Source organism: Oncorhynchus tshawytscha, linkage group LG02 (assembly GCF_018296145.1).
Source record: "Oncorhynchus tshawytscha isolate Ot180627B linkage group LG02, Otsh_v2.0, whole genome shotgun sequence".
Lineage (NCBI taxonomy): Eukaryota > Metazoa > Chordata > Actinopteri > Salmoniformes > Salmonidae > Oncorhynchus > Oncorhynchus tshawytscha.
Genome location: NC_056430.1, coordinates 45691716 through 45708537, shown reverse-complemented (window position 1 = coordinate 45708537; position 16822 = coordinate 45691716). Strand labels below are relative to the sequence as shown.

General features: G+C 43.4%; 2 protein-coding genes across 12 annotated transcripts in view; both read left to right on the top strand.

The window, feature by feature from the left end:
* Positions 1-16822, top strand: part of LOC112244872 (nuclear pore complex protein DDB_G0274915) — a 710200-nt gene that overhangs the window by 567016 nt on the left and 126362 nt on the right. The window lies entirely within an intron of this gene.
* The window catches only part of LOC112244800 (voltage-dependent calcium channel subunit alpha-2/delta-3-like), a 58545-nt gene that overhangs the window by 4715 nt on the left and 37008 nt on the right, over positions 1-16822 (top strand). The window contains exons 3-6 of the mRNA XM_042299492.1: positions 4623-4739; positions 7323-7382; positions 13245-13407; positions 15512-15643. Coding sequence (XP_042155426.1) covers positions 4623-4739; positions 7323-7382; positions 13245-13407; positions 15512-15643 — 472 coding nt within the window. The remainder of the gene's footprint in view (positions 1-4622; positions 4740-7322; positions 7383-13244; positions 13408-15511; positions 15644-16822) is intronic.

Below are 16822 nucleotides of genomic sequence, written 5' to 3'. Positions count from 1 at the left end.
GGATAGACGGCTAACATAATGTCACAAAGCATGATGCGCTAGCCAGTTAACGTTCATTCTGAAATAGCTTCATATTTCCAAGTTAGTCAGATATGAGTTTCGAAAGACTTGAAATTGTCAGGGGAGCTAACAAGCAAGCTTAATAAAGATACATAACTGATTCATTTTAACCCCAGAAATTGACCAAACTATTTCTCAATGTTTCTCAAAAATTACAGTAGCTGGCTAATTCAATTGATCGTGCTTTGTAATACACCCGGTTGTATGCTGTTTTAGTCCACACATGCCGCCCTGTCACCTACAGTAGAACCTGACAAACAACATCGAGGGGAAACAATAAAATTGGTTGTGCTTTTTTGTCCCACCACATCTTCAATGAGAAGGTTCTAGCTAGTATATCCCTCTGTCCTTCCACTCTTGCTGGATGTAGTTGTCCAGTTTATCAGGTCCCAGGCTCCCATGACTGTTAGGATGATTTATTTACCAGTGAATTACAACTTGTACCTGATGGAGCAGATCTAGTCAGGTGCGGAAGTAAGCCATCTGGCGCGAGAGACTCATTGGGAGGAGACTAGAGCAGACCCAGAAGATCTGACTGAATGCACATTTGAGCGCCCCAGGACGGTCCATGTAATTTGGTGCTGCTATAATTCCTACTATGAAATCCTGCGATTTGAAATCCTGCGACATGAAATCCTGCGATTTCATTGGGGCAGTTCCAGTTCATAGCAAATAGCTGGCAACACAATCCAAGCAATGTTCGTACAGCCTGTACGCCCACAGCTTGTTTTGAGCAATATATTTTTGAAACAGAAAAATGTACACATTTGCTACACTTTTATGAGCATTTAAAACATAATCCATTAGTTATATAATCTAGATTTTTGTATGAAAATATTGTGTATTTATTTTGACTAATCAAAAGTTTTAAACTTTTTTTTTTTACCAATCACAAGTGGGGCACCGCCCCTTACACCCTAACGAGCGAGACGCCACTGGTGAAATCCCTGAGCAGTTTCATTCCTCTCCTGCAACTGAGTTTGGAAGGACACTTGTATCTTTGTAGTGACCGGGTGTATCGATACACCAGCCTAATCAATAACTTCACCATGTTCGAAGGGATATTCAGCATCTGCATGTTTTTCTATTCCACATCTACCAATTGGTGACCTTCTTTACGAGGCTTTGAAAAACCTCCCTGGTCTTTGTGATTGAATCTGCGCTTGAAATTCACTACTCGATTGAGGGACCTTACAGATAATTGTATGTGTATGGTACAGAGACGTGGTAGTTATTCAAAAATCATATGAACTACTATTATTGAACACGGAAGGAGTCCATGTGATTTTTTAACCCCTTTTTTACTCCTGTACTTATTTACACTTGCCATAACAAAGGTGTTGAATGCTTATTCACTCAAGTCATTTCAGCTTTACAATTCTTTAAATTTATTTCTACATTTTTTCTACAAACAAAATTCCACTTTGACATTATAGGGTATTGTGTGACACAAATTCTCAATTGAATCTATTTTAAATTCAAGCTGTAACACAACAAAATGTGTAAAAAGTAAAGAGATGTGAAAACTTTCTGAAGACACTGTATACTGTAGTATACGCACAGGATTAGAACTGGGCATTAATGTGTACACTTGATCAGAAAGTCTGGGTTAAGTACGCAGACAGATTGAATTGGAACTCTGCCCTATGTGCATACACCTGGATGTAGATAATCATTTTATTCCTACAGATTTTTACGCTCAATTACCTTCAATTGCGCTATTAATGAAACAGTGAAATGAATTGTAATTCTATTATTCCAGACCTGCAGGGGTTTAAAAATGAGTTGGATTGAAGCCAGAAATAGTGGATTACCGGAGACAGATGAAAACATGGGTTGTACTCATTATTGCACACCGTAATAAACCGTAGCAAACAGTTTTGCTATGAAATTGACAGTTATCTTATTGGACAAGTTCAGGTAGTCCCTTCCTGTTTCAGTCCGTTTTCTTCCATTTGGTTTCTAGTTGATACGACCCTGATCCTGATTCATACAGTGCATACTGCATACTGTATACTGCTGGTGAGATATGTTGTGTGATTGTGTGTGAACTCAGTGGTGATAAATGCGAGGAGATAAATATCCCCATCCAACTCCATTCATCAGCCTCACTGCATGTGTGTGATAAGGAGGAGCTCAGCTCAGCACCAGGCTGCTGCTACAATTCTATTACCATTAACACTGCTAGCGCTAGCAATGTACACACTTCTGTAGCAAGATATGGGTGGTGTGTGTGTGTGTGTGTGTGTGTGTGTGTGTGTGTGTGTGTGTGTGTGTGTGTGTGTGTGTGTGTGTGTGTGTGTGTGTGTGTGTGTGTGTGTGTGTGTGTGTGTGTGTGTGTGTGTGTGTGTTGGATGAGCGTGTGCTTCCGAGATTTAAAAATAAAATAAAAATACACCCAACATTTCCCTACTATTTTAACTGCGTAACATCCACAGCTGATTCTCTGTTGACTTGTGTGAGAACAGAACACTCTGAAGTCAAATGTCCCCGGCAGTTGTTTTCCTTTCTGCCTATGTAAGCACTTTCCTCATGTTCTGGTTCAAGGAAGCGTGACTGGTTCAGAACACATTACATCCAATCAGCAGTCCTCTTCCTCTCTTAGCAGCCAGTGAGGGAGGTGGAGAGAGAGAAACGTCTCAATGGTAAGGGCTGATCATTAAGGATGATCATTGGGTGCTTTATGGGGAATTAGCATTTTTCCACACAGGGCTGGGCTGCTGTGTGGGCAACAGAACAGGACTATAGACACAGAATGGAGACACTGTGGTGTGTGTGTGTGTGTGTGTGTGTGTGTGTGTGTGTGTGTGTGTGTGTGTGTGTGTGTGTGTGTGTGTGTGTGTGTGTGTGTGTGTGTGTGTGTGTGTGTGTGTGTGTGTGTGTGTGTGTGTGGGCTTGGACTCCTCGGGCTTGGGTTCATTCAGGCCTCATCTACACATTAGTCATTACCTTAATCAATAATCATACTCAGTTCTATTGATGGATGGGGTTTAACCTCGCCCCGATGACTGGAGGTGGGGGTGCTGAGACAGGGAGGACAGGCGTGAAATGAACTGTTTTGCTCCACTGCCTGCACACACTCTTTCTTTCCCTGGGTAATGTGTTGCCTCATGTACTAGGATTTGTGATTTGTGTGTGTGTGTGATGTGTTTCTTTCTTTGAATGTGTATCTTTGGAATATATACTGTGTGTGTGTGTGTGTGTGTGTGTGTGTGTGTGTGTGTGTGTGTGTGTGTGTGTGTGTGTGTGTTTCTTTCTTTGAATGTGTATCTTTGGAATATATACTGTGTGTGTGTGTGTGTGTGTGTGTGTGTGTGTGTGTGTGTGTGTGTGTGTGTGTGTGTGTGTGTGTGTGTGTGTGTGTGTGTGTGTGTGTGTGTGTGTGTGTGTGTGTGTGTGTGTGAGGGATGTGAGAGACGTGCAGGTTATACTGTGATTATTATTTTGTGTGTGTACCTTTTTTAAATGTTCTGTTCTATTCTCTTTGTGTGTTCTGCTGGGCTTTGTTCTGTCCCAGTGCAGGTGCAGTGTATCCTGCAGACTCAGCATTGTGTGAAGTCTAGTTCATTATCCAGAACCTCCCAAGCCTGACATGTTATTATCTTTCTCCTGTGCTTTGACTTCATTTCAATTACCCTCCAACCGTGCATGGCCTTCACTCCCAGGCCACCCAGCAGCCAATCAGAGACAGAGCCACAGCTTGTCAACCAATTACTGAGACAAGATAACCTATCAATCAATTCAATGAAACAGGATCCATCTTATCAGCCAATCATCTGAGACTGGGTCTTGCAAGCCACTCTCTGAGATGTAGTACCCCACTGGACACAGACGTCAATTCAACGTTGGTTTAACGTGATTTTATTGAAATGAAACAACGTTCCTTAAACCGGTTTGTGCCCAGTGGGAAGGCGTTTTCTTCATCAGATGTGACGTGTGTGTTTGTGTGTGTGTGTGTGTGTGTGTGTGTGTGTGTGTGTGTGTGTGTGTGTGTGTGTGTGTGTGTGTGCAGGCTCACCTCACCTTCTCTGTTACTAAAACAAAGGGCACATTGGCTTACCCCCCCTCATTGACATGAGATGTACAGTATGTACTTGTGATTCTCACACACACATTTTACCAATGACACCCTGTATTTGACCTTTATTTAACTAGGCAAGTCAGTTAAGAACAAATTCTTATTTTCAATGACGGCCTAGGAACAGTGGGTTAACTGCCTGTTCAGGGGCAGAACGACAGATTTGTTCCTTGTCAGGTCAGGGATTCGATGTTGCAACCTTTCGGTTACTGGCCCAACGCTCTAACCACTCTAGGCTACCTGCCGCTCCGTTTCCTGTGCACGTGACCAATAAACTTTGAGTTCAGTTGCTTTGATTTATTGTAACATGTTCACATTTTGTTCACATTTTGTTCACATCTATCAGTGAAATAAATGACATAGCCTAGAAGCCTCCGTTTGTAATAGTAGTATGTGAACTGTGCACAAACATAAGATGATTATTCGTTCATTATCAAAATATTAGAGAGTTAAAACATGTATTTTTTCTCTCTGTCATTTACAGAAATATAAAGAATTTGAGAAGTCCGTCCGAGTGGAAGAAATTGATGGCATGAAAGTGGTCAAAACTCTCGCAAAGAAGATGGAGGAAATGTTCCGGATGAAAAAGGAGGCCATGCGGGTATGTACTGTCGCTTATCTGTCCTTTTATCTATCATCCACGTGCTTTTTGCGGTGTTTTCTGGAAGTAGACCCAATGTAGACTACTGAGAGTAGGAGACTTAAAAGTAATTCAGAAAAATACCAGACATTCCGTTATTTCTCAGCTTCAGCTGCAGACATGCACCGCAAGCAGGTTAAGAAAATATCTAGATTTAGGCTATATAAAATGATCAACAGATTATCTAGATGTATTGTTATTATTATTATTATTATTATTATTATCACGTTTTGTATCGTTGGCATTTTTTTGTTACAGGCCTATCAATGATCATGAAGCTGTTATAACCAATTGTAAGCATATTTCAGTGGTCAGACATGTATTTTTCGTTTTTCCTACTCACACTTTCTGCTTTGTGGGTATTTCTATTCATAACACGGGTTTAAATTACACTAGTGTTGCATTTTATCCAGCGGCGGTATGCTATTTACTACAAGACATTCTCCTGAGACAGATATATAGCCGTTGGAAATGTATATTGGGCTTGAGAGGAGAGGTGCAAGTAGCCTATTTTAATAGTTAACCCCAGTTGAGTGGTGTGAGATGATAGCGTTTATCTCCCACAGCCAGATTTCCCCGCGCCGGGCTGTATTACTTGCATGGTTGTAATTCTACATAGTGTGCCCATTGCCTTTATCATTCTCTAGGCCTATTTATTAGGCAGAATTTCAATCTATGTGTTACAGTGCTGCAAATTGGACTAATGCTTTCTGTGTAAACACATTCATTATTTGAATGTAGCCCAGGCTACTAAATTGCTTGGGCATATTTAAAATTATTGGAGGCCTATATTCGTCGGATGAAAATTATACAAACATATTTTTTATAATATGAAAAAAAAATTGGCAGCAGTCGAGATGTTATATCCAGTTAGAGAAATTCCAATGGTCTCTAACTGACACATTATACCAGCGTCGTGGCGTAGTCTATTCGAAATGAAAATTAAACAATTACGATGTAATTTGTCTTTATGATATTGACCTAGTCCTTGCGAGCCGTGCATATTTGATTTAAGAGGTAGTCTACCTGTTTTAAAATTGCCTTTCGGCAGTAAGACTAATTTGATATGGTTTGAAAGACCACCCAATAGCATATGTTGGCATCTTGTCATTTGCACACAAAAATATAACCTAGGCCTGGAGAAACATTTGTTTGCATTTAGTGGCTTGAGGTTTCCTATTTATTTCATTATGCCTGTATTGCTGACGACACCATCTAAGACTGAAACGCAACGGTATGAAAATAAATTAAGTTTAACTGTCACAAAAGTGTTTACGCCATGCCATGCCGCCATTTTCTGTTTGCGTTGCAGCTATTTTGATGTGCTGGACAGTTATTAATGACCTGTTCCAGAACCGCGTCGATGACTGTGGTGTTCAGCCGGCATTTTCTCACGCAGGCAAGCACATTTCAAGGAGGCTATATAAGGTTTTGCGTGTTATGGGATCCGGTTCTACGCTGGGCCATATGGCAATCAAGCATCTCACTGAACGTACGAATTTCCGTGGGTGCCTTTCGAGGCAGAAATATAGACCTCGGCCTACAGTAGCCTACGTGAATGGGAAAATCTTATCACAGAAAAATATTACAGAATGTAGGCCTATTGCTACAAGTTTCATATTGTTTCCAACAGCAAGGGGGTCTTTCGCTTGAGGCAGGTTATTGATATAACTATGTTGAAGAAACCTTATCCTGGGAGGGTAGCATCAGGAAAATCATTTAAAGTGGATTAAGAATATATCCATCGACCGAAGAGCATGAGCATCACTAAATAGCATCAACATATCGCTATAATCATTCACAAGTAGCCTGTTGACGAGGGAGTGGCGACAGTTTCGGGTTAAACTGCTATTAGAAAAACACAACTGTATATTCAGCACCATGGTCAGCGTCCACTGACACACCACAATGGCCTCATACAATATCACAATATACTGTAACTGCACCGTTAGCAATAATGGGGTACTTCACCTTATGACAAGTCCTGAATGCATTTTCACACTCAAGGAACGTTGGTTTGTCTTCTCAGGTGTCACGAAGCATAAATGTAAATAGGACACTGATGTGAAAAGTAATACAACACAGCAAATTGTCTAGCCATTAGTTTTCAGAAATATCGAAATGTGGGAAAATATATAGAATAGTGCAAGACATGGAAGGGAGACTGGACTAAACATTATGTTGGTCCCGTCTTTATGTCCGTGACTGGCTTGGGCTGTCCCCTTCCCAGAGCTGCAAGAGGAGTACTGTAGAGCAGGCTTATGTCTCTGTGCTTCAAACAGCCAGGCAGGCAGGCAGGCAGGCAGTCAGGACCATTCCTTAGCCCTCAGCTCTCTGGCCCTCTGTTACAGCAGATTTAATGTCTCCCTGCAGAAGGCTGGCTGGAACTAGAAGCTACTGAGACGGTCTGACATTGTCGGGGGTCAAATAACTCTTGGACATGGGTGATGACTTTGAGTTGAGCTGGTGTGCTTATGCTTCCCCTCAGTGTCCCTCCCCTTATCTCCACCCCTCCCCTATCTCTCCCTTTTCTCCCTCCTTCAGCGGCTGGTGGAGGCAGCAGAGGAGGCCCATCTACAGCACGAGGAGGACCCAGAGCTGCAGGTAAGACGGATGGGGGGGGGTGCAAGTTATAGCAAGGTGAGAGAAGGGGTTAAGGACAGTATAGTGTCTGCTGACATTGACAGTCATTCGCATGAATACCCTGTCACAGTGATGATAAATGACGCATTTTAATAAGCAAACCCTGCATACATTGCCGAACGCCATACCAAACTGCGGCTGTCACAACTCGCTGATTATTTGAAAGCGTAATGATCATTTATAAGTAGCCTGTTGAAGAGGGAGTGGAGACAGTTCCAGTAAACTGCTGTTGGAAAAAACACAAGCCAAATATTCAAGTTCAGCGCCCACTGACAAACCACAATGGACTCATATTATATCATAAGGTTCTGTAACTGCACCATTAGCAATAATGGGGTACTTCTTCTTTTGACAAGTCCGAAATGCAATTTCACACTCAAGGAACTTTTTTTTTTTGTCTTCTAACGAAGCATATTGATATAAATTGTACACTGATATGAGACGTAATGCTGCACAAACAAATTATTGGATTGTCATGCTACGACAATTCAGCTGTGTCTTCGGGATATGCTCAATTCATACAGGAAATGTTCATACATTCATACATACTCGTACATTTGTGGAATTTGAGAGAATTGAATATTCCCATTGTGTGTGCTGCGGCATCTGTTCAGGTGTGGTTTCCAACTTCTCATGCAGGTGTATTGTACAGCTCGTCATAGGCCATTGTGCTCTTTAAAGGACAGTACAGCTGTTATCACTGGCTTCCTTTCCCTTTCCTTGGCGCAGTGAGCCTCCTCTTCCTATGCGGTGGGATTGCAGTAATTCTGTAACACTGAGAATGTACAGGACCCTGCTTCCCTCCCTCTGTCTCTCTACCCCCCTTCTCCCTCTTCCCAGTAGACAAAGATTAATGCAACTCTTATGCACAGTGCATTGTTCCACATTTCCTCCTGAAGATTAGGAACTCACTCGGGCAACAAAAACACTTTGAAATAATGGCGCCACACTTCCCAGTTAATAGACGCATTTGCGTTATGAATACTTTGTGATCACCCCATGGTTTGCAGGGTTTGTTTCGCTGGTGATTATATGAACGCATTGGAAGAAGGTCGAGCAGGTCATTATTACCATCATAGGACCACATTTCCTTCTCCATATTTCAATGTTATTATTCTTCATTACTCTGCACTTATTCCAGTTTGGGGATAACACTCTGATTACATGTGTCCAGATGATTATGTATGTTCCTTGCTCTGGTGATATATGTATGTACATAACGTTATTGTATTGTTTTATGATTTAATAGCATATTGTCATTGGGAATATGGTTTCCTGTTTTTTTTTATGGGTGTTATATTTAGGCTACACATACGCTGTATTTACAGTATAGGCCTAGACGTTTACAATAAGCTACACATGCTTACACAAGCTTTGTAACACATTTTCACAGCTTTTGAAGGCTGTTACTGATTGTTTTGCTGACATTTTAGTGCGTACTTAACAGGGCCACTATTTTAGATAAGCATTGTTTGGTATTATTTGAATTGGTGACCAAATTCATCCCTTTGTTAACGCTATATGAGATGCAACCTATTGGCGAATAACATGCATCGATCTCTCACGTGGTTATTATTACGTCAAAACATGTACTTTCGTTATTTCCTTTAGGCTCTATTCAGGCTACTTATTTTACAGTGAACTTGCTGCAACTTCATGCCCGCATGTTCATTGAAAAAATCCTAACGCCTATTCTTCATTGTAAATATCTAGTGTAGGCTACCCCGCAGCTCCACGTCTCTCTAGAAAACTGTCGTAAAATATTTTCAGAATTGCTAATCGTTGATCTATAAGATCTAGAGTAGGCTAAACCAGATTTTTTTCCCCCCTTCAAAGCATAGCCTGCTTTGAACTGCAAAACAAGGTCTGATGTGTATTTATTATCAGCAAAAGTAGCCAGACTATTTTAAAGCCTCATAAACGTCTACTGCTTACAAAACACGTATCTCTTATTCAACAATTGCAGAGAGACATCTAACATAAAATGACACAACAGTAAAAATACATTATTATTTTGTGGGATCTGTTATCGATAACCTAGGGGCTACTGAGCGGGATACAGTGGTTGAGAGAGTTCACCTTGCGGTATACCATGTTGTCACCTGCACGTCCTTAAACCCTGTCTTTAAAACCTAACACGGATCAATGTAAAACACTACACCCTCTTAAAACGAGACAATAGTGAATTCGGGAAATGGTGCGTGAAAAATGCACGGTGTCAGAAAACGGCAATAGGTTGATGAAATGATGCGTCACAGAGTTTGATGTTATAAAATGATCGAATGTCCTTAACGCTGTTTTGTATGTAGCCTCGTTTTCGTCTGTTTGAATTTCCACTCGATAAAGTAGGCTGCATATTAGGCTACAGTGTATTTGCTTCAACATAAGACTTAAACAAAATCTAACAATGTTACATTCCACTGGGCACAGACGTCAAGTCTATTCCACGTTGGTTCAATGTAATTTCATTGCAGTGATGTGCAAACAACGTTGATTCAACCAGTGTGTAACCAGAGGGATTGCTTATAGCTGGGAAATAATATTAGAACACGGGCCTGTATATATCATTACATTTATTCATCTACAGTCTTTTTCTACAGACAGTATTTTTGAAAACTTTTTGGGAAGCCTGTTACTATTGCAGAGAAGTCTCAGTCATTTCTGTCTGCCTACCTTCAGTCTGAGGATCAAATGGCCACGACAGAGCACGGGGTCTCATTGAAGAGACTGGAGACACTCTCATAGGCGATACACTGACCTCCAAGATGGGGTCGACTAAGGAAGGGAACACATGAGCCGAGTCAGCCCGGTTTTAGACCAGTTATACCCTTTATACACTACTGAGGCAAGCCAAGCTGAGGCAAGCCAAGCCAAGCCAAGCTGTACTGTGCCTGGCCCGGTTACGTATCCATCCATAGTTGTTGCATGGAACTGTACTGGAAAGGACATTGTGAAAAATCAGGGTTGCGCAATAATGTGAAAAGGGGATTAGACCCACCAATGCCTGCCTATGCTGCCAACCCTGGTACAGTACGCTCTTAGAAATCAGGAGAACCCTTTATGGTTCCAGGTAGAATCCTTTTGTGCTTCCAAGTATAACCCTTTTGGGTTCCATGTCGAACCCTCTGTGGAAAAACAATTCTTCAAAAGGTTCTCCTACGGGTACAACCAAAGAACCCTTTTAGGTTCTAGATTGCGCCTTTTTTCTAAGAGTGTAGGCCCAATCTCACTGCAGTGGTGTACAGTAACCTACATGAAGAGTCAGTGGAGCGTCTCGGGCGTGGAGCCGCAGTGTCCCCTGCCCAGCCTGGCCCTGCTCTACTCCTGCTCTGTGCTACAGTAATAACCCTGATGGTTAACGGCCCTCTTTCTCTACAGCATGATCACTTCTGCTGAGCGTGCACATTTCTCTCCTCCTCCCTCCTCCTCCCTTCCCCCCGCCTCGGCCAGTCAGAGGGGCGCTCAGGCGTGATATGAGCTGTCAGGCCCTGCTTTATGGTGATGCCGGCGTGGCCTTCCCAGAGTACGCCACAGAGTCCATCACACCTCCCCTCTCCAGCTCCCTCCCCCCATCCCTCCCCCCAGCACCACACTGGCAAACAGGCGGCCCCGCCAGTCCACAGCCAGAGCCAAATCCGGGCTGCTTAGAAAGAATGAGAGAGTCTCTCCTCTAAGCAGGTTCCCTGTGAAGGACAGGCCAATCACACGGCAGAGTTACACTTCAGAAAAGTCTGATTGTTCTCTTAACCCACATCGTCCAGAGTGCCGAGCAGCAGAGCTAACCACCACTGCTAGTCTGCTACACTGTACCATCCACTCCATTTGAGACATCTCTGAGAGAGTGCTGGACTTGACTCTAGTTACTGTGTAAATGCACAGTCTGAACGCATCTCTATTGTATTCTGACCTCATCACAAAGGATGTCCCGTTTATGCAACACTTCTGTGTTTTTCTCATCAGGGTCTGGGTTGTCAAGAGAAATAAAGTAGGACTTTATAGCTACAAGGCTATTGAAACTGGTTGTTGAGTTGAATGTTAACTCTTCCGTTTCCCCCCGTCAGTGTGAGTACTTCAATGCAGCACTGTTCTGATTATTGGATTTGGAACTCTATATGCAGTGCATTCGGAAAGTATTCGGGCTCCTTGACTTTTTCCACATTTTGTTACGTTACAGCCTTATTCTAAAATGGATTAAATCGTTTTCCCCCCCTCATCAATCTACACAATACCCCATAATGACAAAGCAAAAACTGTTTTTTATTTATTACAAATAACAAATGTAAATATCACATTTACATAAGTATTCAGACCCTTTACTCAGTACTTTGTTGAAGCCCCTTTGGCGGCGATTAGAGCCTCGAGTCTTCTTGGGTATGACGCTACAAGCTTGGTACACCTGTATTTGGAGAGTTTCTCCCGTTCCTCTCTGCATATCCTCTCAAGCTCTGTCAGGTTGGATGTGTAGCTTTGCTGCACAGCTATTTTCATCTCTCCAGAGATGTTCAATCTTGGTTTCATCAGACCAGAGAATCTTGTTTCCCTTGGTCTGAGAGTCTTTAGGTGCCGTTTGGCAAACTCTGAGTGCGCTGTCATGTGCCTTTTACTGAGGAGTGGCTTCCGTCTGGCCACTCTACCATAAAGGCCTGATTGGTGGAGTGCTGCTGTTACGGTTTTCTAGGTGTGAAGGAGAGTCGGACCAAAATGCAGCGTGTAGATTGCGATTCATGTTTAATGAACGAACGTAAAACACGAATCAATAACAAACACTACAAAACAAAGAACTTAACGAAAACCGAAACAGCCTATACTTGTGTAAACTAACACTGCGACAGGAACAACGACACATAGGACAACCTTAAAGAATATGGCTGCCTAAATATGGTTCCCAATCAGAGACAACGATAAACACCTGCCTCTGATTGAGAACCACTCCAGACAGCCATAGACTTTGCCAGATAACCCCACTAGCTACAATCCCAATACATACACACCAAAACCCTAAGACAAAACACACCACAATACAAAAACCCCATGCCACACCCTGGCCTGACCCAATACATGAAGAAAAACACAAAATACTTAGACCAGGGCGTGACAGCTGCAGAGATGGTTGTCCTTCTAGAAGTTTCTCCCATCTCCACAGAGGAACTCTAGAGCTCTATCAGATCAAGAGCTCTGTCAAACCTGTTTTCGCTTTGCCATTATGGGGTATTGTGTGTAGAGTACAGAGGGAAAATAAATATTTAACCAATTTTAGAATTAGGCAACATAATGTGGAAAAAATCAAAGGGGCCTGAATACTCTCCAAAGGCATTGTATCTGTTCCTCCCCAATATGAGTACTTCAACACAGTGCTGATCGACAATGTGGATGTTAACTCTGTTAACCCAATGAGTACTGCAGTGGAGGCTGGCTCATAACATTGTCAGGAATGGAGTCATTGGAACAGTATCAAGCATATTTGACCTTTATTTATCTAGGCAAGTCAGTTAAGAACAAATTCTTATTTTTAATGACAGCCTAGGAACAGTGGGTTAACTGCCCTATTCAGAACAACAGATTTTCACCTTGTCAGCTCAGGGATTTGATCTTGCAACCTTTCGGTTACTAGTCCAACACTCTAACCACTAGGCTATCTGCTGTCCACGTGGCTGAAACCGTTCCATTGACTCCATTCCAGCCATCACTATGAGCTGTCCTCCCCTCAGCAGCCTCCACTGGTGTACTGTCTATTCCTCCCAAGTATGAGTGTTTCAACGCGGTGCTGATGCAAACTCTATGTTACTTCTATCATTACGGTCTGGATTATTTCCCTCTCCTCAGTATGAGTACTTTAACGCGGTGCTGATCAACGAGGTGGATGAGGAGGGCAACAACGTGGAGCTGGGAGGAGAGTTCGTTCTGGAACCCAATGACCACTTCAACAACCTGTCAGTCAACCTCAGCCTCAGTGTGGTGCAGGTTCCCACCAACATGTACAACAAAGGTACGTTCAACAGCGCACACCGACGTGTACAGCAAAGGTACGTTCAACAGCACACACGACGTGTACAGCAAAGGTACGTTCAACAGCACACACCGACGTGTACAGCAAAGGTACGTTCAACAGCACACACCGACGTGTACAGCAAAGGTACGTTCAACAGCGCACACCGACGTGTACAGCAAAGGTACGTTCAACAGCACACACCGACGTGTACAGCAAAGGTACGTTCAACAGCACACACCGACGTGTACAGCAAAGGTACGTTCAACAGCGCACACCGACGTGTACAGCAAAGGTACGTTCAACAGCGCACACCGACGTGTACAGCAAAGGTACGTTCAACATCACACACCGACGTGTACAGCAAAGGTACGTTCAACAGCACACACCGACGTGTACAGCAAAGGTACGTTCAACATCACACACCGACGTGTACAGCAAAGGTACGTTCAACAGCACACACCGACGTGTACAGCAAAGGTACGTTCAACATCACACACCAACATGTACAACAAAGCAGCAAAGGTACGTTCAACAGCGCACACCGACGTGTACAGCAAAAAGGTACGTTCAACATCACACACCAACATGTACAGCAAAGCTACGTTCAACAGCACACACCGACGTGTACAGCAAAGGTACGTTCAACAGCACACACCGACGTGTACAGCAAAGCTACGTTCAACAGCACACACCGACGTGTACAGCAAAGGTACGTTCAACAGCACACACCGACAGCAAAGGTGTTCAACAGCAACAGCAAAGGTACGTTCAACAGCACATACCAACATTTACAGCAAAGCTACGTTCAACAGCACACACCGACGTGTACAGCAAAGCTACGTTCAACAGCGCACACCGACGTGTACAGCAAAGCTACGTTCAACAGCACACACCGACGTGTACAGCAAAGGTACGTTCAACAGCACACACTATCACGAACACCCAACAGAGCCTACTGGAAATAAAGTGCATGGGTAGATCTATGCCTCATTGTGGTCCGGGTGCCCACCAACATTTACAACAAAGGTAGGGACACTCAGACACCACTGTGTGCAAAAATGGATACAGCAAAAGTAGGGGCATGCCCACAAGAGATGAGATAGGAGTGGGTGCATGGTGGGAACAGATTTGCCCTTCAGTGAAAATATAAATATTTTCAATTGAATGAGAAGCTGATTTGTGGTCAATTTCATGTCAAATTCAAAAATTTGAATTAAAACAACTGAAACGTGCCATATATTTTCAATGGAATGGAATGGACCCCGACCCTGCATGGTGAGAATGAGGTGCAGTGCTCTAGCCGTGTCGGTATCACTGGAGGGTGTGTGGTCCATAATGGCCCGACGATAGAGAGAGCAGTCACAGCATGAGTGAGTGACAAGAGGAGAGAGGAAGGGATGTTTATTTTTTTCTCTTGTAGTGACTGACTGTTATTTGTTTTCTAGCCCAGTGTGTGGCCTCTCTGTGTAGTCCTGGCTGACTTTTCTCTGGATATAATGACCTCTTTCCTTTGGATATAATGGCCTCATCAGCGCTACACACTCCCCCTTTGTTCTTGGCACAATGAGAGGCTCCCTGACAGGATCAGTCTCTGCTTTGGCTGTGTGTGTGTGTGTGTGTGTGTGTGTGTGTGTGTGTGTGTGTGTGTGTGTGTGTGTGTGTGTGTGTGTGTGTGTGTGTGTTGTGTCTCTGTGTGTGTGTATGTATGTGGAGGCCATGCAGCAGAAGGATGGGAGGACAGTATGTCCCTCCACCAATGTCCCTCCACCAGCAGGGTCAATAAGGGCCAAAGGTTAACGGTCCAGCACACCTGTGTTCAGTGTTAATGGTGATGATGATCATTATTACCTGGTTATTATCTCACTCACTCTGTCTCCCTCCCCTCTCCCCTCCCCTCCCCTCTCCTTTCTCTTTCTGTCTGTCTGTCTGTCTGTCTGTCTGTCTGTCTGTCTGTCTGTCTGTCTGTCTGTCTGTCTGTCTGTCTGTCTGTCTGTCTGTCTGTCTGTCTGTCTGTCTGTCTGTCTGTCTGTCTGTCTGTCTGTCTGTCTGTCTGTCTCTGTCTCTCTCCCGCTCACTGTCTCTCTCTGTCTCTCTCGCTCAGATCCAGCCATAGTGAATGGGGTGTACTGGTCAGAGGCCTTGAATAAAGTGTTTGTGGATAACTTTGAAAAAGATCCGTCCCTGATATGGCAGTACTTTGGCAGTGCCAAGGGCTTCTTTAGGCAGTATCCCGGTGAGTTGTGTGTGTGTGTGTGTCTAAGTGTGTGTCTGTGTGTGGGGGAGGTGCTGGGAGCAGTCACTGTACGAACTGCCGGGAAACGAAATGGAATCGCTAAAAGGGTGATTTTGCTAATGTTGTAATTTTACAGACCGTCAGAGAGGATGCATATAGCAAATTAATCCCAATGCGTGAGTCCAGCAGCGGCATACCACAAAGCAGTCCAGAGCAATGGCAGTCAGAGATATTGGATCATTACAGCACCATCAGACAGCCACAGGGCTGACTGCAGGACTATATCCCACTGTAACACCACAAAGATGGCCAATAAGTGGTGATGCAGAAATGCGTCCCCTTCTCATTGTATCAAATCATTTAAAGTCATTCACCACTGTGGATGACAGTGGATGATGTCCTGCATTAGGTCAGGCTAGTGTAGTGCTATGCCCCGTACACATCATGCCGTGTTTCATGACTTTGTATGTCATCTTCACACAATCTCGTTCCGCTAGTGGACCAAGAGCATAGGGTTTCACACCGCAAGACAAGATGGAGGAGTGCCTAGTCTCTCATCAGAGATAGCATTTGGGGGGGTGAAATATATCGTTTCAGGTGATAATTAAATGTTTTGTTTAGTTACTTTTTCCTCAACTTGTTTCTCTAACTTTCTAGCAAGTCAAGCTAGTTATCAGAGCAGGTAGCTAGCTAAAAGCTAGGCTAAGTTGAAGATAGTGTCGCTAGTGACCTCCACTTAACAATTCTCATCAAAAACAAAAGTCATTACCATCACAATAAAATAAAATGGGAGGCAACAGTCAATTTAACATTACTATTAAAATAGTATTCACTATTCACTAAAACAGATTATGGACACAGTTATCCCTCTCGCTTCGCCTCTTCCTCTCTGGCTGCAGTGAAGACAACTCAAAGTTTGGAAAAATTTGAAGCATGCGACATCTGTTTTGCAAAGGAGCCTTCAACTGCAAGGGGGAGCTGCGTTACCACTCCGTTGTGGATGATCCCCATTGAAATGAATGACGTCCAGACTGCTCAGTAATGTGAATGAGGCTTTAGAGCAGAGTCACACTTTTACCCCATCCCTAGCAAACACAGCTGATTAATCAAATTGCATTCGAAACTGAAGCTCATGATTGGGTGATTATTGGAGTCAGGTGTGTTAACTGGGGCTGGGGC